This window comes from Aquarana catesbeiana, linkage group LG01, assembly GCF_042186555.1.
Source record: "Aquarana catesbeiana isolate 2022-GZ linkage group LG01, ASM4218655v1, whole genome shotgun sequence".
Taxonomy (NCBI): domain Eukaryota; kingdom Metazoa; phylum Chordata; class Amphibia; order Anura; family Ranidae; genus Aquarana; species Aquarana catesbeiana.
The window spans coordinates 443,288,772-443,312,501 of NC_133324.1; the positions used below are offsets into that span (position 1 = coordinate 443,288,772).

At 39.7% G+C, this 23,730-nt stretch overlaps 1 protein-coding gene across 1 annotated transcript in view; it reads right to left on the reverse strand.

The window, feature by feature from the left end:
- Positions 1-23,730, reverse strand: part of SLC44A1 (solute carrier family 44 member 1) — a 266,830-nt gene that overhangs the window by 84,303 nt on the left and 158,797 nt on the right. Inside the window, exons 6-7 of the mRNA XM_073636222.1 lie at positions 16,353-16,522; positions 9,309-9,398 (exon numbers count right to left, since the gene is read on the reverse strand). Coding sequence (XP_073492323.1) covers positions 9,309-9,398; positions 16,353-16,522 — 260 coding nt within the window. The remainder of the gene's footprint in view (positions 1-9,308; positions 9,399-16,352; positions 16,523-23,730) is intronic.

A 23,730-nucleotide genomic window follows, 5' to 3' on the forward strand; every position in this document is an offset into this window, starting at 1 on the left:
ACATTATGGGCATCCAATATTGTGGCTTTTTTTTTGTTAATAGGAGGCCATAGTTTTCCTTTAACCACTTCCATACCGGGCATATTCTGGCACTCCTCTCCTCCTACATGTAAAAATCATAATTTTTTTGCTAGAAAATGACTCAGAACCCCCTAACGTTATATATGTTTTTTTAACAGAAACAATAGGGAATAAAATGACAGTCATCACACGGTATTTGTGCAACAATTTTTCAAACGCATTTTTTTTGGAAAAAAAAGTTTCATGAATTAAAAATATAACAAAAAACAGTAAAGTTAGCCCAATTTTTTTGTATAATGTGAAAGATGATGTTACGCCGAGTAAATAGATACCCAACATGTCACACTTTAAAAACTCATAGAATGGTGCCACACTTCGGTACTTAAAAATCTCCATAGGCAATGCTTTCAATTTTTTTTTTACAGGTTAGAGTTACAGAGGAGGTCTAGTGCTAGAATTGTTGCTCGCGCCTCAATGCACGCGGCGATACCTCACATGTGTGGTTTGAACGGCGTTTACATATGTCGGCGGGACTTACGTGTGTGTTCGCTTCTGAGCGCGAGCTACTGGGAAAGGGGCGTTTAAAATTTGTTTTTTAGTGTTTATTTTACTTTTTTTTTTTTTTTTTTTACACTTTCTCATTTACATTTTTTTTGGATCACTTTTATTCCTATTACAAGGAATGTAAACATCCCTTGTACTAGGAATGATGCATGACAGGTCCTCTTTATGGAGAGATGCGGGGTCAATAAGACCCCACATCTCTTCTCCAGGCTGAAAAGCATGAGATCAAAAAAAAAAAAAAAAATTCATGATCTCATGCTTACCAACCGTGATCGTCACGCCTTGCCCGGGCCTCCGACGGTCATAGAGATGACTGGTGACCATCTGGTCACCGGAAATCTCTATGGTCGTCTTCCAGTGGCGGCCGATTCTTTCTCTGGGTCCCCGATGGCACGGGTGAGCCCGGAGAAGCACCGGATGGTGGCGGGAGGGGGGGTGTCCCCTCCCGGGGCCTGTAAGAACAATCAAGCGGCGGAACTGCTGCTATGATCGTTTTTATAATGCACAGAATAGCCAGCTGAAAACGAGGATATCTGAATGATGCCTGTAGCTGCAGGCATCATTCAGATATCCCTGCTGAAATTCAAGGATGCCATATGACAGCCTTGGGCTGGAAGTAGTTAAGAAACAGAAAATAGACACAATGGGGTTGATTTACTAAAATTGGAAAATGCAAAATCTGGTGAAGCTTTGCATGGAAACCAATCAACTTCCAGTTTTTTTGAAAAGCTTGATTAAACAAGCTGAAGTTAGAAGCTGATTGCTTACCATGCAGAGCTGCACCAGATTTTGCACTCTCCAGTTTTAGCCCACGTTCACATCAGGCCGCGTTGACGTGCAATTTGACTATTACAGGCAAAGGCACTGTCCGAATCAGAGCGAAGCCAATTCTGCGGCGTCGCACCGATTCCCAAAAGTAGTTCCTGCACTACTTTTGGCAACTTCAGGGGCGATTTCAATAGACATCTGTGCAGGAACCCCGCACAGATGTCTCTGAAATTGCTCCCGAAGTCGGACTGAAATGCGGGTTTGAAATCATGCCAGTTCAGCTAAACTCGCATGATTGCAAACCCACCCTCAGTGTGAACCAAGGCTCAGTTACTCAACCGCAACGTATAAGGACCCGATTACAGGTAAGCGATTTTTAGTTTGTAAAACGCTGAGCTCTGAAGTTCCAAAATGCCTAAGTAGCTAAATTATATTAATTTCAATGGCCCCTGTTCACATATGAGCATTTTGTTAACTGAAGCAAAATGTCTGAAGTTCAAAAAAGTACATGAGCTTCTTTGTGGCAGATTACAAGTGTTTTTGGACCCATAGACATCAATAGAAAAGCCTGAAAAACTCTCAAATAGCAACTCTCCACCCCTAATTTCCTCTCCCTCTTCTCCTCCTAGTGTTTTCTATTGGCTAATCAAAAACGCCTGAAGCTGTAAAAACGCTTGTAATACACTTCTAAAACTCTTTAAAAAAGCTTGTAAAAAAACCTTTAAAAAAATTCCCGAAAAACTCCAGTAAATCAATACACTCAGGAGTGAATGGAGCCTAAATTGAAAAAAAAAACTGAGGTCATGAAAGGTTTTATCGCCTATGAAAATTTGTGCATTTGAGGATAATGCTATAGAAAAAGCAAATGCTTGAGGATCAGCAATTCTGTACTGAACTAATCTATAACTACTTTAAGAAAGTGACAGGGTCATTTAAAACAATCTCTCTGTTATGTAAGCATTTAACCCCATAAAACTGCATTGCATCCATTTTTTGGTCTCTACTGTTAGGGCATAAGCGAAATGTGGGAAACTAATTGATTACAATGCTAATCAATTACAGGGCTTCATTCACGCACCCTAGACAATATGATGAATATATTTCTTTTCATAGTGCTCATGAAAGGTGACTTGATATGACAAAAAGACCCTGGGAGTCTGAATGAGTGAAGCTTACAATGTGATTTGTTGAATGAATGACTTGTAGGTGTAACCAGGGACACATTACATGGATTTGAAAAGTGCTAGCTAATGATGTTCTCTCTCTCTTTCATTCCACATTGTAGGTTTCCAGCATTACAAATCACGCCATTTCACTGATTAGAGGCACAGCTTGACCAATCTTCTCAGTTATCCTAACGAAGTATAAATCTTGCATTGTCCTTCAGTGACACAGGTCAATTGAAAAGTTCACAAGTCCAAATCAGTAGCATTTACAGATAACTTGAACCTGTAAAGTGAAAATATTTTGTATGCACATTTTGACAAAACCTTGGTGCAACAATTCTAATGGACCAACTCTGGTTGACAAATATTAGGCACTAACTCCTTGGATTCACCCCTAATATATATGCAAATAAGAGTTGGGAACATAATGCACATCAGACTTATAGCATTAATCTGGATAGTGGGAACACTATCCAGAGGCACACAAATGCCCCTACACTCACAAAAGTCTATATTATATTCATGGGTGTCCACAGAACTTTTTTCAGGGGCTGTATCATTTTAAAATCACCCATGCTCTGCCCCTTTTGACAATGTCATGAAGTAGAGGGGCTTAGTCATTATCACATAAAACTCAGTATGCAAAGGTTTTTTTTTTACAGCTGTTAACTACTAATAGTTTATTATATTTAATAATCAGTTTATCATTTTTTATAGTGAGTACAGAAACATTTTCAGTCTTGTGGAGGAAACCTGGAGAATGGGCTGTAAAGTATTTAACAATTCAGACTTTTTTAAAACTACAAAATTTTTTCATGTATAGGCTGTTTTCATCAATATCAAAATACAACCACTACAGATGTATTGCACTACATTGCAATATTAAAAGATGTACATTCTCTAGGCTTATATGGGCATGGTACACCTGAGTATCTTCCTATAAAAAGTGAAGATGCATCATCTCTTATATAACACATATCTTTCCAACAATAATAGCTGTTCCAACTTTCCAAATTCCACCAATATATATTATAATATATCAAAATGCTCCTCCTATTGTCACTGCTGTTACCTGTGGTTCTTCATTGTTGATGCCAGTTCAGGATTTCCTTTGATGAGTAAGTGGCCTCAGCAGCGTATAATCATTTCTACACCACTCCACTTGAGTGGGCGGTGTCGGCCAGATCTACATGATATCTCTCTCGACAATCTACAAGTAGGGACTGGACTGGAGTCGAGCGGCCGAGCCGAGGCCTGAGCATGCCATCGCATCGGGGGTGAGGGTGGGACGGTCTCAGACTGAGTCTGAGTCAGATGTCACAGAGCAGGTGCAGCAGCAGTCAGCATACTCAGAAAAAAGTCAGCAGCCTTCAAGGACTGCTCACAGACACCAGTGTCCGTGTGACATGTGCGGACACCTTGCCGATTCCGGGGGGGGCAACTGCCCCCTTGCCCCTCCTTGCAGACGCCCATGATTATATTTTATTTTGCTTTTTTTGTTAGAGACTCTCAACTACCATAATTACAAACTATCAGGCCTCATTCACATGGGTGGCAGGATTACGACGTTAAGATGTTGCAGCACTCTGTGCTTTGGCCACATACAAACTGGAGGAAAAACCTCATCTAGTTTATGTGTGGTCACTAACCAGGTAATAAAGGGATCGGACTGATCCCTGAAGACATCCAATAGACAAAATGCGACTTCTGTGCTATGTTCATGATGTCACAGTTCCGGTAACTGTAGGGCACGGTCATCTTTGGATTAGGACCAGTAGTATTGTAGTACAAAGAACATATTGTTTACATTGAATATGCTTGTGTTTTTTTGGTATTGTGATTCTAATTTTAATAAAAAGTAGTATTACGCTATTGAGACTCCCCACATTTATTTTATATGGTGGCATGGAGAAAGCAGAAGGCTGGCTCAGTTATTGAACCAGTGGAGAGTAGGAGGATCGGAAGATTGGAGATATACATGGACAAAGCGTGTTGAGACCTTCTTAAATAATAAGGGGACAGTGAGCCCGTGTGAGCTGTACATACAAGGCACAGTTATGGGATTTTTTGGGGCACCAAAAATATTGTGGTGGATTTAAGAGTGATTCAGAACAGTTAATCCGTTTTACTGTGATACATAACATAGTGCACTGCACCTTTTTTAACCACTTTAATATCGGACACTTTTACCCACTTTCTGTCCAGACCATATTTCAGCTTTCAGCACTGTCACACTTTGAATGACAATTACCGGTACTTAGTCATGCAACGGTATCCGTACATTTTTATAATTTTTTTCACACAAATTGTGCTTTCTTTTGGTGCTAATTACCACTGTGTTTTTAAATTTTTTGCTAAATAAACGAAAAATGCCCAAAATGTTTTAAAAAACTTTTTTCTTCTTAAATAATCTTTGTTATATATTTTGGCTTGTTTTTTTTTCATAAATTTAGGCCAAAAATGTATTCTGCTACATTTCTTTGGCGAAAAGAACCCAAATCAGTGTATATTATTTAGCCTGTAGGAAAGTTATAGAGTCCACAAATCTATGGAATATATCTGCAAATCGATCAATTCTAATGTACTGACGGCCTATCTCCTTTCTTGAGACCTGAAAACACCAGGACAGTACAAACATCCCCCAAATGACCTTTTTGGAAAGTAGACAGTCTGAGGTATTTAGTAGGCATTTATTAGGCAAGAGGCATGGCACATTTTTTTAAATTGTAATTTTTCGTTGCAATGTTTTAGAAAATGAAGAAAAAAAAATTCTCACATTTTATTTTAATTTTTTACATACTGTCACCAGTGCAGGACAGCATCATCATATAACTGGTGTGGCAGTGACCAGGGACACTGACTGGTGACAGCATGTAAAAAAAAAAAAAAAAAGAAAGAAGAAGAGGGATAAGGTAGGGGTGGAGGGAATGTAAGAAGAAGGGCAGGGGAAAGAGGCAGTCACGGGGTAGCCTCCGCCCAGGCTCTGACCGAGGCTGTGCCAAAACTTAGAGTTCAAGAAGGGATGGCTGAAGTTCCTTTGGGAGAAAATTAGAGCCTCAGATCCCAAATTCTGTGAAATTTTGCCATGGTACCTTACAATTTGGATGTAGGCTTTTCGTTAACTAAGGCCCATTGCATGTGGGAGGTAACTTTGGATATCAGTACAATTCCAAATTTTTAGAATAATACTGGTTTTCACCTTTTTCCCCATCCACTGTTTCATACCAGTGCTGCTTTTTTCATGCAGCCACTTCCCGTCTGTATATATAGCACATTCGCTCAAAACTGCAACTTCAGCATTTTCTGAAGGAGTAAAGAACAAAACATGCCTTTGCACTGCAGGTTGGATGGGGAACAATGGAAAAACTGGGAGATAGGGACAAAGTGCTGTCACTTTATAACAGGGGCCTTTGTAGCGCAATAACTGAGTGCTCTTTTAACCACTTAAGGACCGAGCCTCTTTCTGAGATTTGTTGTTTACAAGTTAAAAACTGTTTTTTTGCTAGAAAATTACTTAGAACCTCCAAACATTATACATTTTTTTTCTAACACCTTAGAGAATAAAATGGCGGTCGTGGCAATACTTTCTGTCACACCGTATTTGCGCAGCGGTCTTACAAGCGCACTTTTTTTTAAAAAAAATACACTTTTTTTTAATTAAAAAATAAGACAACAGTAAAGTTAGCCCATTTTTTTTTTTATATTGTGAAAGATAATGTTACACCGAGTAAATTGATATCCAACATGTCACGCTTCAAAATTGCTCCCACTTGTGGAATGGCGACAAACTTTTACCCTTAAAAAGCTCTATAGGTGACGTTTACAAAATTCTATAGGCTGCATGTTTTAAGTTACAGAGGAGGTCAAGGATTAGAATTATTCTCTCACTCTACCGATTGTGATACCTCACATGTGTGGTTTGAACACCGTTTTCATATGCGGGCGCAAGTCATGTATGCGTTTGCTTTTGCACGCGAGATCGTCGGGACGGGCGCATTTAAAAAAAATTTTTTTTCTTATTTTACTTTTTTTTTTTACATTCTTACACCGATTTTTTTTTTTTTTTTAAATTGTGTCACTTTTATTCCTATTACAAGGAATGTAAACATCCCTTGTGATAGAAAAAAGCATGACAGGACCTCTTAAATATGAGATCTGGGGTCAAAAATACTTCAGATGTCATATTTACAATAAAATGCAATACAAAAAAAAATGTTGTCGCTTAACCGCTTCAATACAGGGCATTTTCACCCCCTTCCTTCCCAGACCAATTTTTAGTTTTCAGCGCTGTCACATTTTAAACGACAATTACGTGGTCATGCGACGTTGTACCCAAACAAAATTGACGTTCTTTTTTCCCCACAAATAGAGCCTTCTTTTGGTGGTATTTGATCACCTCTGTGGTTTTTATTTTTTGCGTTATAAACAAAAGAAGAGCGACAATTTTGAAAAAAAAAACAATATTTTTTACTTTTTGCTATAATAAATATCCTCATTTAAAAAAAAAAAACAAAAAAAAAAAACAACACATTTTTTCCTCAGTTTAGGCCGATATGTATTGTTCTACATATTTTTGGTAAAAAAAAAAAAAAAAATCGTAATAAGCGTATATTGATTGGTTTGCGCAAAAGTTATAGTTTCTACAAAATACGGGATATATTTATGGCATTTTAAAAAATGTTTTTATTTCTTTTTTTTTTTTTTACTAGTAATAGCGGCAATCTGCGATTTTTTTCGTGACTGCGACATTATGGTGGACACATCGGACACTTTTGACACATTTTTGGGACCATTCACATTTATACAGCGATCAATGCTATAAAATTGCATTGATTACTGTAAAAATGTGACAGGCAGGGAAGGGGTTAACCACTAGGGGGAGACGAGGGGTTAAATGTGTTTCCTAGGGGAGTGATTCTAACTGTAGGGGGAGGGGACTCACAAGGGGAGGAGACCGATCGGTGTTCCTCTGTACTGGGAACACAGATCGGTCTCCTCTCATCTGACAGGACGTGGATCTGTGTGTTTACACACATAGATCCACGGTCCTGCTTGGTTAACGGGCAATCGCGGGTGCCCAGCAGACATCGTACACGCACCGGGTCCCGAGCAACGCGGCAGGCGCGGGCCCCCGGCGGCACGCGCGCGCCCACTAAACGGCCGGAAAGCCCAGGACGTCATATGACGGCCACCCAGGATGGGAGATCCCATCTGCGGCCGTCATTTGACTATGGGCAGGTATTGAAGCGGTGAAAAAAAATGAAAACAAAAATGGCCCTTTAAGAGCTATGGGTGGAAGTGACATTTTGATGTCGCTTCCGCCCTGCAATAATGTGGAGATGGGTGAGGGCCATCTTCCCCTCACTCGTCTCCATGTCAGGCCACTAGAAGGATGCGATCGACGGCTCCGGTAAGCGGCGGAGGGCACCGGATCATGGCGGGAGGGGGGCCCCTCTCCCGCCACCGATAAAAGTGATCTCGTGGTGAATCCGCCACAGAGACCACTTTTATCTTAAACCGGACTGCTCACTGAAGAAGAGGATACCGGGTTTATGGCACCTAGCTGCTGCCATAACAACGATATCCTCCTTCAAAGTACCGACCTATAACGACGGTGGGTGGTCCCGGAAGTGGTTAACCAAAGCTGCAGATTAAAAAAAAAATTGAAAAACAGCTTTTTAAATCTCAATAACATACTAAGGCTTTTATGAGATTTTACTGACCGGGTTTACACATACTTTAAGGCTGGGTTCACACTTCTGCGAATAGGATGCGAGTTTAACCGCATCCAATTCGCATGACAGGAGACTGTGACCGGCTCTCAACGGAGTCAGTTCACAAAGCTCCAGGGCGGAGCAGATTGCACAGGGGCCCTGTGAGTCTTTGGCTCTGTTTCAAGTCCGAATTCAGAAAAAAATTCGGGCCTGATTCGTCCTTGAAATGGAGAAAAGGGACGCACCGGACCACTGCTGTGAGCTGCATACGAATTCGAATTAAGTGTGAACCCAGCCTTAAACTACAACTATTTCATCTGTGTGTTTAGGGTTCTAAGGATGGAGATTTTTATTTTTGGGGTTTTTTTTTGTCTTTTGGTTGAACTCAATGTATACTGTAGGTGTCTTTTTTTCAACCTCCCCAACTATGCAACTATGTATCCCCATAATTGTATATGCAGCTGTTTGTCTGGAGCATTCCTTTAATCTGTAAAATGCAACATTGCTGTAGTAGGTTCTGATTGCTTCTTCCCACTTCTGCAAAAAACTCAGAGTGAAAGACTGTAAAATAAATGTTATCCTCCCTATGCTTAAAGTGTAACTAAGGGACATTTAAAAAAAAAAAATGGATAAAGCTGAGAGGGATTCAAACAACTGACTGTCTTTTATTGCTGCCTGTGTAGGGAGAGTCATCCTCTCTATTTCTACTGTTTATCATTAGTACCTAGAGTGAAGGTAATAGAGAATCCAACATTTCAGGTTCCCACCAAAACAGGAATATTGTGGGCAGGGGGGTGGGGGGGTGGTGGATGGGGGTCTTCCAGTGGGGACACTAGTTCTGATGACAACCTGTTTTAGCTATGGGACAGGAAGTCTCAATGGGACAGATGTCAAAAAAAATCTGACACGGCAACCCCCCCCCCCCCCAAAAAAGAGTCCTTCTATAAGATGGCACTTGCAAGGCCACTTATTTGCAATTCCTAACAGTAATGGTTATTATTGTATACATACATGCACATCCACACATACATACTTTTTCATTTCATGTAGATAGCAAAGGTAATCTAAAACTCACCAAGAGAACCCAGCACAACCAAGATGGTTAAGATCCACACAAGTACTCTAGAGATGTATCTGATTATAACCATCAAAATCATTGAAAGCACTGCAAGAAAAATAAGATAGCATTTTGTAGGTCACTGTGTACTAAAACTGATTTTCAAAGTAGACAATTACCAAAACAAATTTTGTAGCAAAGTTGAAGGGCTATAAAAATGACACAAATTAGCAACGTATTGCACACACGATTACTCAGTAGAAGTCATTTAATGGAAATGGTAAAAAAGATTTGTTTATTCTCATGAAAAAGAAGAGTTTAAAACTGCGTAGTGATATTGCATTCTCACAGTTTAAAATGTGATGATTTCCAGCTACCATGACTACTGTTCCAGATCCATTTTTCCTAACTATGCTTACCAACCTTCCGAGAGATCCAGCATCTAGAGTGATTAAGGAACCATTCTCTCTAAAAAGTCCAATAAAACCCATAGTACTGTAGTAGACTTTTTTGTTTAGCTTATGGTATACCCACTAAAAAAGTTTTGTCAGGATAGAGTGAGAAAAGCTTAGAACCTCTGAGGTTTTATTGCACTCTGTAGCCCCTTTGAGGAAAAAAAAAATCAACAGGTACACATATAGCAATAAAAGCTCTATTGTTTTATAGTAGAGTGAACAGGCTGGAACACAATTTTTATTGTCATCTCAGTACCCTTGGAGACCGTTTCCCTTACTTCCCATCGGGGGAGTTAATGCAGTCACCCAAAAAGAATGTAAGGGAAATCTCTTCAGTACAGCCTCAGCCAGCAATAAAAGCCTCACAGAGGTTCTAGCCCTCAACCACTATGCTCCAAAAGCAAAAGGTTCAGGCTCTCTCTAATGTTTAATATCTGTAACTAGAATGAGTGTATTCTTGTAGAGCTGCCAGAAAGTAGACTTTTCTTCTTCAAGCCCTCTTTCTGGATGCCAAGCCATTTAGTACATACCACATGCCCCACTTCGTGAAAACTGGTCCAAGAATGAAAAAGTGGTGATTTTAGGCACTTTAGTTGAATACAGTAATCACTGTAAAATCTGAAGTCACGGTTTGAAGTGTCCAACTTGAACAGGAGATGGCAGGGGACAATCTCTCCAACACTAGTAGTTATTTAACAGCAGCGATTATCAAGCAGATTCTCAGCAGACAGTTCTGCAGAGAAATTCTGAACTTACCTGTCTCCTACCTACTTTGAGAAATTTGGGAGAGGCCTTACAGACTTACAGGATTGTTACTATTGGCTCCAACATGTGTAATAATGATGATAACTTGCTGTTCTACTTTAAAAAAACAAACAAAAAAAAAAACTTTGGATGGCATAAATACGGAGGCTGCCATTTCTGAAAACGCTATTTGTTTGACTATGAAACGGATTCAAGTGGCTAAGTCACTTTCTGAATCACTAAGCCAAAACAAGCCTGTAAATCAGGACTTTTGATTTCACTGGCTGCATACTTGTTCCAAGTCATTGAATAAAGCAGGCCATACATGATTCATTTTCATTAATTCAACCAGAGGGTTGAACAAAAGAAAATTAATTGCTTCCCCTATCCACACATTTGATGTGGATGGGGTAATCCCTCCCACAGAGCTATTGTATTCTGACAGCGGGGAGGCTTCTCCACTGTCAAAATAAACTCAGCACCGCCAGCTATAGCTGGCGGCACTGATCAAGCAAACATTTTCCAACAGGCTGGTTGTACACAAGTCAATTGAGAGACTAACGTCTATTCCTGCCAATAGATGGATTGAAATTTGGCCGGTCCTGGCTAAATTTCAATCCATCTATGGTCAGCTTTAGCAACTAGGATTCTCACAAGGAAGAGGTTAATGGCAACCCTGTATTTCTCTTCGCACAGGTTTCCTTTATAGAACACAAGTGGAAACAAAAGTAAGTAACAAAGCGCTAGAAGACTGTATATTTTGCCTGTCGGAAATCTGAGATCATCAGCACACTACTTTGCTTTAAATTGCAGAGAAAAGCTTTGCTGACTTGATGTAGTGATGTGCAGTATGACAGCAGAATGCTTATCAGTATTACAGATGACAATGTGTCAGCAAAGTGTTATAGGTGGCCTTCTGTATCAGACGTGCCTACTTTCTGCCAGCTACTGTATTGATTTTACCTCTCAGCCTTGCCTGTGAATAATCTCTAGTGCTCAAAGCTAAGCATACACAAATCTGAAAATAAATGGAGCTGTGTGGGAAGATGCAGTCAAGCTGTAACTGCATTGTAACTGAGAAATACATTTACATTAATAGGCCACTTTAAATGTAGTAACATTTTGGAATGATAATTGTGATCTCAACTGATTTGCAAACGTTGTTACATAGGGTGTGAAGCTGTGTTTCAGGACAACTGTCTGCATTATGCATCTGCACATATGCAGGCCTGAGCTGACAACATGTAATATCATGTAGAAACCTTCATTCATCATGAATGAGATTAACAGAGGGCCACTTTCACCTGATGACAACTGTTAGTCAGGGGGAACCTGCAAGCTTGGAGATCATGGGGTGGCAATGCTAGTGTGAAAGTAAAATCACTGTGCTTATTCGCAATTTTTGTCATTGTTCAGTAAGATGTAATCTCATAAGTCATGGAAAAAAAAAAAACTATGCTCACCTAGGTAGATGCAGCATTGATCTGATGCAGACCGGCTCTGTGACAGCAGCCCTCAGCTGGCTTTAGCCCAGAACGAACTGCACTCCTGTGATCCACAGAAATACAGCCAAAAAAGCTTTGTCTATACTTCTCCTTTAAAGTGGTTGTAAGCCCTTTCATATACCCAGTGAAGGGACTATCCTCAGGTGATACACAGAGATGAAACAAATCCTCCTAGATAAGTTGTATCTGTCGTCTTTTCTTCTATACATCTCATATCTGATCAATTCCTGTGGAAGAAGGAAATCACTATAGAATATGCTTATTCTATGGTGATGGCAGCAGTCTTCTGGTATCAGTGCCAAGCAGCTCCCCTTCAGCATGGTAACCATAGGGGATTGCTCACTAAGCGCTGCAGCCAGAGAACACCTCGTGTTTGTTAATAAATACAAGGTATTCCCTGATTGGACTAGGTGGTGATTGTGATGTCACTGCCCTGCCTCTCCAACTCATCCAGAGAACACCTTGCATTCATTGAAAAAAAAATATGAGGCATTCCCTGATTGGCAGCAGTGGTAACCAACCCCCTGTAGTAACTTTGCAGAACAGCAGCCACTTGGCACTGGACCTAGAAGACTGCTGCTATAATGGTATTAATTGTGAATAATTTAATGATTTTCAGCTTCCACAGGGCTTGGTCAGGTATAGGATATGCACACTTACATTGGTCCATGCTGCCCAATGTATACATGAAAAATCATGCCTAAACTTCAGCTTCAAATTTCACAATGCAGGGGCAGCAGGGGAGCTTTTTTCTTTTCCCTGGAATTCAGCTTTAACAAGCAGTAAACCTCAAATATCATTTTTGGAGTTTAAGTTTGTTTCTAACAGCTTAGAAACACTTATGAATGGTTTACGGTAAAATCTGGCAGGCTGCCAAGATTTGTTCCCTTGGGAAAAAAAGATTTCAATGTCTGTTGTGAACTTTGAAAATTAATTTTTCCACAATGCTTATAAATACAGAAGTGATTGAGGGCTTGTGAAGTGAACCTGTGCACAGATAATGCACAAGGCAGCCCAATGCACACTGGGCATTGCCCAACTCTCCTGAATGCGTAAAGTGATGTTTTTGTTAATATGTTTGGCGCTTTTAGACACGTGTCAAGCGACTGGGCATTAATTAGTTTTATTAGCCAGAACTGTAATTTATTCTGTCAAAGTATTTGCAAAAAGAGGCGACCGCACTCCACTTTTCAGAAGTATGAATGCTTTAATCGTAAAAATCCATGCATTACATCAGGGGTCTCCAAACTGCAGCCTAAGGGCCAGATGTGGCCCTTTGCGGGCCTTTATCTGGCTCTTGGGGCACTATTCCTCCAAACTATATGAGGCTCCAGCAATGGGGCACTATGTCTTCCACTGATACCAATGATGGGATACTTTTCCTCCTACTAATACGAATGATGGGGCACTTATTTATTTATTCTCACTGATGCAGAGCCCGGGACATTTTCTACCCTCACTGGCCACAATCCGGCCCTCCTAAAGTCTGAGGGACAGTAGACTGGCCCTTTGTTTAAAACATTTGGAGACCCCTGTATTACATCAATAGACCACAATACAACAGGACTTAGCAGCAAGGTTAACATGTTTCATGAACCAAATTGTTATGATTAAGCGTCATGTCACATGTTCCTGAAACATGTTAACCTTGCTGCTATAGTCCTGTTGTATTGTGGTCTATTGATGTAATGCATGGATTTTTATGATCAAAGCCTTCAATACTTCTGAAGATTGGAGTGTGATCACCTCTTTTTGCACATACTTTGACATACTTTGATTTTGTCTTTCAGATCACGAACTTTGCTAGCACCAGATGTTCAGTACAGCTATTATATCGCCTGGAGCGGTATTGCAGCAACTCTTTGTCTTATAGAATTTATTCTGCCCATTAAAATGAAATAATGCTCAAGCACTAAATGTGCCTGGCGTTTATACGTGTAAAGCGTTTTTTTTCTGCCAAAATGCTGCTGCTCCTGAATGTACTGGCAGTGAGTTTTTTTCTGCCTCTAAACGACTGTAAATGGCTATGTGTGCAAGGACACATAGACCAACATTAGGGGACGTTTAGAGGCAGAAATAATATGCCAAACACTCCTAAAAGTAGAGTTTTTAGCACCCAGTGTGCATGAGGCCTAAATACCTGCATATCAAAACAAATTAAATCAAAGAGTATTACACAAAGTAACCTAAATCATACAAATAACAAAATCATACTTAAAAAGGAGATCCGTAGTCATAGCATACACATATTTTAGAATATTTGCATTGTAATAGCAATAGAAAAAACAGTTCTTTTAAATATGAGCTTACTTGAAAATTCTCCTTTCATGTCATGAGGGCTGCCTGTCTGCTGGCCATCTTTTTAACAACTTCCTTGATCCTCTGTATGCTTTGCAGTTTTTCCTTTGCTCATTCCTTTGGTTTAATTTAAAATTTATCTACATATACCATTATACCTTGCTACCTGCAATCAGTGATGATTTGATGTTTTTTGTAATGACTGCCTCCTGAAACTCCTCCTCTCAGCACTTCTGTAGTTCAGAAGGCAGGCTCTGTGAAATGTGTGACACAGCAGTGCCTACTCACAGGAAGGACATAGTAGTTATGTGTGACAGAATTCAAGTAGTAAATATGTAGCGATCTTCACAATTTTTACAAATATCAAGATGGTTTGAATTATTTGTAGCCCACTCTTATTATTTAAAACACTATGGACATAAATATATGTGGAAATGAATATATGATTTTACATTTTGACCATAGATACATTCAACCAATAGTGGGCGGACTAATAACCAATTCAGAATTGTAAATTAAGTGCAGATGATTTGGCAGAATTTTGTGTTCAGGGCAACTAGTAGCCAACAATGAATGGCAGGTTGGACATTCAATATGCAGTTTTCCCCAAATCTACTGGAGTACATTCTTAAAGGAAATATACATATGTAATCTTTAGTGTATTAGGATTGTTTATTAGCAATCCTGACCTAGTTACGATGTACTTGGTCTGGTGGGGAATATTTAGAACCTCTGCTGTACTGCCCTGTACTTTTTCATGTTGCAAACATTTTGCATCACCTGCTAGCTAGTCTCCAGCACAGGAAGTGAAAGGAAAGCTCTCTAAATAAGCATGCCCACTGCTATAAAAACACTTCTGTAGTACATTAAAAAAATGATAGAATCTCACAGACATTAATAAAGACTTAACAGAAGTTTGAATAGATTCCTACTTTATTTAAAAACTGTCTAGACCAGTGATGGCGAACCTTGGCACCCCAGATGTTTTGGAACTACATTTCCCATGATGTTCAACTACACTGCAAAGTGCATGAGCATCATGGGAAATGTAGTTCCAAAACATCTGGGGTGCCAAGGTGCACCATCACTGGTCTAGACTCTGGAGTATTACTGAAGCAGCAAATTGGCTTTAAACAGCTGGCAGCATTTTTGTTATGTAACATTTTAGGCTTTTGAAACTTTCAACTGCTTTCTGATAAGTGAAGTCTAGTAGTAGATGGATGCATAGTAGAGCCCCTTGTCAGATTTAATCACCATGCACCATCTGAAGTATGAAAGCCAAATAAGTTGCTATTACTATGAATGAAGTTAAAGTGGTTGTAAACCCTGTGCTATCACATTTACCTACAGGTAAGTCTATACCACTCGTACAGTTTCTTCAGTAGCTGTGCTGTGACCAGCAGCTCCCACGCGTATACGTGGGAGTGACATCATCCCTTCTCCGGTAAATCACACCGCCGGAGCCTGCGAACCCGGAAACATGTTGCCGGTCACAGCGGTGTACGGGGACCAATGCAACAGCTTCGATCTAAGGTAAGTATTTTGTTTTTTTTGTTTTTTTTTTGAGAGTTTACAACCACTTTACTAAGAGGGTAAACACTTATAAATTTGCTCTACAATTCCAAATATGCTTCTGTATATATATATATATATATATATATATATATATATATATATATATATATATATATATATAAAACACTTTTCATTTCTGCAGTATAATAGTACAGTTAGAAGCAGAACAAACGCTCACTACAAATCACATTTGAAACACCCCGGAGACACAAAATTTTCATCTTCTTCCACGAAAGTTCAAATATGTCAGGTACAGGAATAGAAATTTTAAATTCCAACGGCATAAAGATGGAGTAAAACTATGAAAGCTGCTAAAGTTTGCAAGACAAGAGCACTGGTCGTGCAATAAAAAGCACACTTCAGGGCCAATGTGACTCTAAGTAAAACAACAAATATATACGTTTTAGCCCCACAAGAACTGAAAGATGGTAAATTTCCTAGAACAGTACTACACAATGAAGTCTAATAATCAGAAAAGCCATTACCTAGTGACAAAAAGCAAAGTCCAATAATAATTTCTTTGCTGGTCATTACTCCACTAATCAGCCTGTGCAGGACACTATTGTCACTGACAAAAGTGATCAAGGCTTCTGCAAACTTGGCATAGCAGGAAATGTTCACAGGAGCACAGCGATGGAAGAATGGAATAGGTGCACTGGTGACACAAGGAGAAAAAAAAAACAAAAAAAGGAAAAAAAATTACTCCTACCGAAATATAAAATGAAAATGTAACATTAACAAACAAATGGAAAGGTGAATGGAAGCCACAATTTTGACTGTAATATTATCAATAGTGGATGACAGTCTACATAACTTTAAAAAGCTGTTATGAATGAATCTTGGGAAGGCACATGGTGAGCAGTGGTTGATAATGTCATCAATGGGGTAGAATGGATGTGAAAGCCAAACCCAAAAATAGGAAGGGGACTATTCAAATAAACCAACAATTTTGCTAAAGGCTGGCAGTTGTTTGAGGTAGTAATTCTAAATTAGGAAGAATGAGATTTCAGTCCCATGAGCCCTGATTTCATAAACTCGCTCTTAAGGTATAATCTTTTATCTGTACTGTCAACTTACCTGAGAATGCATAAAACATCTTTTTGTACAACATGTAATCACAAGTACAGTCTTCTGAATTTTCGCAATGAGAAATAATGAATTGCATGTATATACTGACCAATATTAACAAAATTAAAATTATATTTTACCATTCTTAACCCTTATTATAATGAGAGCAAAAACGTTAGTCAACACGGGGTTATTGATGCAGCCACAGTTCTGTTTGATTTAGCAGGGCAGTGGGCAGCTAGAATTTTCAGGACATATTAAAAGGATACGTTCACTTTTCTGAACATGTTACACCCTGTATTTAGGTGCAACATGTTCAGCATCCTCCCTCCACACCATCAATACCCCCCCTCAAATTGTGATAGTGGGCGTGGGATCCTCTCTCCGCACCCACTGTCACAATTCGAAAACAGCGCAGCCGTGTGGGGCTCTGCCCACACAGTCGGGTCATTTATTCACATAGCTCTGTGAATGAACTAAAAGTACCATCTTCCATTGCTTAAGATGGCTTGTAGTTCTCAATGAACTGCAAGGATGCTGATAGGTGGTATGAGCAGAAAGCTTTATTGAAAGATTGCAGGAGACTGGCATTGCACCCACAATCTGCTGATTGAGGGTGCAATGCTCTGCAGGCTCCTAAAAAAAAAAAAATAGATGCACAATTTTTACCTGCATTTTTTTTTTTTTTTTTAACATGAACTTATCCTTTAAAATGGTAGCCTTCATACTTCCTCGGTGCAGGTTTACTGTGGCACGAGCTACCGGATAATGTTAAGCTTGGGAAATGTTTGTATGCACTTAGGCCCAACCTGACCATGGCACATGTTTCCTTCAGGGTCTATTGGTTTTTGTTTTTACCAAAGAGTGGTTAGTGTCGGGGATATGTGCAAAATACTCCTTATCCTCATTCTATAGGCACTGACATGTTGGTCAGTGTAAATGTGTGCATTAGGGGAGATTTACTAAAACTGGTGCACACAGAATCCGGTGCAGCTGTGCATAGTAACCAATCAGCTTCTGACTTCAGCTCATTCAATTAAGCTTTGGACAATAAGCCCACATTCACATCGGGGCGTTTTGACATGTCAAATCGTCGGCTATTGCCGGCAACTACACCGTCAAATCGGTGCGACGCCGACTTTGCAGTGCCGCATCGATTCTCAAACGTAGTTCCTGCACTGCTTTTGGCAACTTTGAGGGCCAGTTCAATAGACATCTCCGCAGAAACCCACACAGATGTCTCTGAAATCGCTCCCAAACTCGGACTGACATGCGGGTCAGTAGAACTCACCCAATTTCAAACCCACATCAGTGTGAACCTAGGCTAAAACCTAGAAGCTAACTGGTTACTGTGCACCAGTTTTAGTAAAATTTCCCCCATTATGTCTATAGGAAGACTACTTAGCTGGCAGACCATGCACAAACGATCAGCAGAATTGTCAATAAATTGTCTCCACCAATGTATTATGATAGTTTCAGATTACTTCTAACATTTGACAATACAGAGTAAATAGAGATAGGGATTTGGTACAGGATGCAAAACTCTAATTTACCTATTTTAATAAAAGTGCAAATATAGACAAAGAGTTCATTTTAAATGATCCCACAATGAGTTTTTGTTTTCTTTATTAAGCATAAAACAAATAAAAAGGTAAAGAAAGATCTGTTTATTACACTGTATATATCAAATGACCAACATTGGAAATAAAAAAAATTCTACAAGAGTAATTAATATATACGAGAGGAGATTTTTTTATTAGAACAAGACTTTCTGCAGATTTAAACTCAATATTTAGCAATATTCCATTAGCTAGATTGAAAGCATACCCTTACCAAGAGTTGCTCATGTGATCAGCATTTTTTCAATCATCATAAAGATCACCGAAAATAATCAAGTACAAGACTGTGGCATTATCAAGTAAAACATATTATAAAGGAAAGCTTGGCTGTGTCCACTCTGCCCACACGGGTCATAAGAATAAAAAGAATGCAGTGATCATGTTTTGGGAAAAATAAATATAAAGAATACAATGGAGAGAATTAACAAAGAGTAGTGCAAACACAATGCATGCACCATTCGTCAAAACAGACAAAAATGGAGCAGATGCTGCTCTTAATTAACAAAGGGGTGCAAGCCCTTTTGTTATTCAGGAGCAACTCAATTTGTGTTCTGTTATGTCTGATGGATGCAGCACAGAGAACATGAAAGCTGGAGATGCATGTTCGAAAGAGCTGATGCCCATCCCTACCTGGGAGGGAGGAGGAAAATGGTTGTTAACCCTGCAGGCTTTGCTTGTGTAATGTAATCACTGCATGGGCAGAGAGAGAGGAGAGGGGACTGCTGACCGCAACAAGGTCACACCTGGCAGGAATCCATGGCAGTTTTCTATATGCGGTTTTACCTCTGGTAATTAGGGGCAGACCAGCGCTAGTTTCAATGTCAATCTGAAGTCGAAACTGGTGCAGGTCTGCTCAGTTAACGTGGCAAACACCACTCCTGACAATTTCCTGTTCAGTGTTAATTTAGTCAACTAAAACATTTTAGTCGACTAAATGAATACTATTTTAGTCGACTAAAATACGACTAAAACTAAAACAATTGAGATGACTAAAATACGACTAAAACTAAAAGCCATTTTAGTCAAAAGACTAAAATAAAAATAAAACTAAAATGCCATTTTAGTCAAAAGACTATGACTAAAACCAAATTACAATTACGGAAATTTACTGGAGATTTTAGTCGTCTAAAATGTAGGACATTTTAGTCGACTAACATGTACTGGAGATTTAGTCGGCTAAATACGACTAAAACTATTGCAGAAGACTAAAATGGGACTAAAACTAAAATGCCATTTTAGTCCTAAGACTAAAATTAACACTGTTCCTGTGCCATTATTTCTGTATCTGGATTTGTGAACAGCTGATGTTTGTTAATTACCAGAGTTAGTTGGTTTTAGACAGGTACTTCCTGTCCCCGTTTGCTGGGTCACAAACCTCAATTAGGAGGACTACGATAATATATAAAGGGGAGCTTCCAGGCAGTAGAAACGGTATTGGACATCATGACCATACATGCAGGAGCTACTGCTGTATTTTATTCAGGGCAGAAGTGGGGATTATTAGGCAAGCATTTCTATATTTAATAATTTACTATTATTGCCCATAGCTTCTGGGTGTATATATGTATATATTTAAAGACTAGAGACAGAAGTATGCCTGTCCCCTTGTTTTTACCTCACATGCACTATACTACAAAGTTTGGTATGTGACACAGTGTGTGTGCAGTAGTCACCCTGCTATAAGTTAGTAGATGAACCTGTTTATTGAAATAGAGTTGATATACAGCTCTTGTTTTTCTCGTTAACCTGTCCCTTCTGGTCTAGGATTCTATAGCCAGCGTTAGCTCGGGGCTCAGCAACCAGCATAGGCTAAAGCCAGCAGAGGCTAAACCATAGTCCAAAGGCAGTTACAGGCTGAGTCCCAGTGTCACACCAGTTTCTGCTAGTAAGAGCTACCGTCCAGGCTGGTATGACAACAATTGGAGGAATTCCCCATCATCACGATTCTGTCTTTAGGTCTTTAACACCAAGATGAATGCCACTTTGTGATCATCTTCAGGGGCCCCTGCAAATGGACTTTGATGCAACATTCATCTGAAGGTATCTATTTTAATAACTATATATACCCAGGTATATGTGCACAATGTGGACAGTGCCTGTTTGTACATTGGATGTATGTACAATTATATACCTTTTATCATATAACGCTCATATTATTCCCATACTGATGTGTATCTAAACATTTATGGGTAATGTTATATGCTGGCTAGTTCCTCTTCTCTTCATTACATCATTTAGAATTTTAGTTGATCTCCCAGGAAGAGAATCCTCCCTGCTCAGAGGCCCTATCCTGGGTCATCACATTATATATTCTGGATTTAACTGCTCCCAGTGCTACACATTACTGCTCCACTTCACAATGCATGTCTTCATGGTTGATTTACTAAAGGAAATACAGCTGTCCACTTTGCAAGGAAATATGCACTTTTCAATGGATATTTTCCTTAGCTTACTGAATGCGGTGAAAATTACTTTGAAAAGAATCAAGAGCATGAAAAAGTTAAAACAATAAAAAAAAAAATAATTTTTGACTTGTTGACTTGCACATGATCTGATGCTGGAAAGTGAACAGCCCATTTGCCTTTAGTAAAACAACCCTAATTAGTCAGACGACTCCCAAAAAATAGCCAGGGCACAAATCAGTGTAAATATCATAAAAGGGCTGTAACACTCTATAAAGGGTTTTTTTGGTTTACACACAAATATGAACAAGCTTGTTTTATAGTGCGTCATCGGCTATTTTGTTGTGCAAAAAGCTTTCTTGTGCTAGAAGTCAAAATCATAGAACATAACTTGCAACTTAGATTTTCTTTTATGATGATTCTATGCCATTTAGGCTGGTTTCATAAGGGACCTATTCTAGGCTTCCTTATTAAAGAATTCTTAGCAGAATTGCATTGTCAGCAAAGTATCCACTCCAAATGATAGTTTAAATCATGCACTGAAGTCTCTAAACATTGCAACCTTTATTTTCATATGTCTAATGCAGTCCTCAATTAGGGTTCCTCCAGAGATTGCTAAGGGTTCCTTGAGCTGTGGCTGATTGATCTCCTATCTGATGGTGCCTGCATAGTTCTGGGGCCAACAACACTTGACAGAGCAGGCTGCAAGAAGCCAATGATCTTTCTTGCTGTCTGTAGGTTGCATTCTGACCACTACTGTAAGGGGGGCATTCTTCCCAATAACCACCCATGTAAGGAGCATTTTACTCAATAAACCAACAACTGGCTTTAGGTGGGGTTCTTCAAGACCTGCAAATTATTGCAAAGGATAAGTTCACCTTTGGGAACATGTCACATGCTCCACCTGTTTTTAGGGGGGAACATGTAACATGTTCCCAATGCTGCAGCCACTGCCAGATCCCCGCATTCCCTGTGACAGCAGTACGATGGAGTTCCCCGTACTAGCTGTCGCTTTTTAAAAATCAGCGCGGCCAAGCAGGGTCCCGCCCACATGGTCACGTCATTTATTCACATAGCTCTGTGTGTGAATGAACTACAAGCCCCGACATCCTTTGCAGCTTTCGGCTTGTGGTCCTCAATGAACTACCGCGGCACTGTGGAACTCCACGGTAGTTCATTGATTCTTCCCGTCAGTGTATCTGCTTGCCCATATGGGATCAACGGGCATACAGGAAAACTGACAGGTCTGCAAGAGATATGCTGATCGCTGGTGCAATGCTTTACATGCTCCAAAAAACAAATGCACATTTTTTTACCTTTCTAATTTTCTTTAGAAAAGTGAACTTTTACTTTAGAACCCTTTCACACTGAAGACTACCCCGCGCTAGCGGTAAAGCGCCGCTCATTTTAGCGGCGCTTTAGGGGCTGGGCGCTTTTAACACCAAAGAAGACGTTAATAAGGGGTTAAAAGCACCTGAAAAGCACTTTGCAGGCACTTCGGCAGTCCTGCCCATTGATTTCAATGGCAGGTCTGGTTTAGGAGCGTTGTATACACCACCCCAAAGACACTGCTTGAGGGACTTTTTTTTCTGTCCTGCAAGTGCACCACTCCAGTGTGAAAGCACTCAGGCTTTCACACTGGGAGGCATGGGAGGCAGTTTACAAGAGCTTTACAGGTGCTATTTTTAGCGTTAAAAACGCCTGTAAAGTGCCTTCAGAGTGAAAGGGGTCTTAAGGTTTCCTCTGGGGTAAAAAGGTTGAGAAAGGCTGGTCTAGTGCATGAATCTGGCATGGGTACCTTTTTTTTTTTACAATGCTGTCTTATAGGAGTACTTGCTAACAATGATGGTTACAGAGAAGTAACATGAGTGAAAATCTGTAAAGTAACAATTTAGGAATACTTGTAGGGACAAAGCCAAAAATTATCCAATGTATTTCCTCTTCTTTCAGGCTTAGAGAGTGTTACAGTTTTATGCTCCTCAGGACCAGATTTCTGTTTGTATACTTTTATTGTGCAGTAGTGTGTACTTGTAGAGAAGATGCCATTGCAGGCCTCTTTTTAAAAATGCTAGATGGCTGGTGATGTCTGACTTTGGTATGTTTCAATCACAATGCTGAGAAAAGCATGCTTCCAATGGATCTCGGAAAAGTTGTCTGAACTACACCTCTTCTGCCCTGTACACACGATAGGATTTTCCGACAACAAAATCCATGTTTTTTTTCCGATGGATGTTGGCTCAAACTTGTCTTGCGCACACACGGTCACACAAAGTTGGACGGAAATTCCAAACGTCAAAAACACGGTGACGTACAACAGGTACGACGAGCCGAGAAGAATGAAGTTTAATAGCCAGTGCTGCTCTTCTGCTTGATTCCAAGGATGCGTGGAACTTTCCGATGGAAAATGTCCGATGGAGCCTACACATGGTCGGAATTTCCGACAACAAGCTCCTATCAAACATTTTCCATCGGAAAATCCTATTGTGTTTCCGGGGCATTCTGGGTCAGTTACTCGTACAGCTTTGAAGTCAAAGTGTCAAAAGGATGGCCAAACAGCTAGCATTCTCAAAAGTTCAGTAGTGCCAGCTTCCCTTTAAACTGATGATATAATCTATTTGTACAATCTCTTTCAGATCCACCAACAACTATATAGTTAAAGTGACTGCCTGATTGGATACCAATTGAATGGATAATTTAGGGAAATTTTTATTACATAGTTTTGAAAAATCTGAAGGAGAAAGAATTAAAAAACAAAAAAAAAAAAAAAAAAAAAA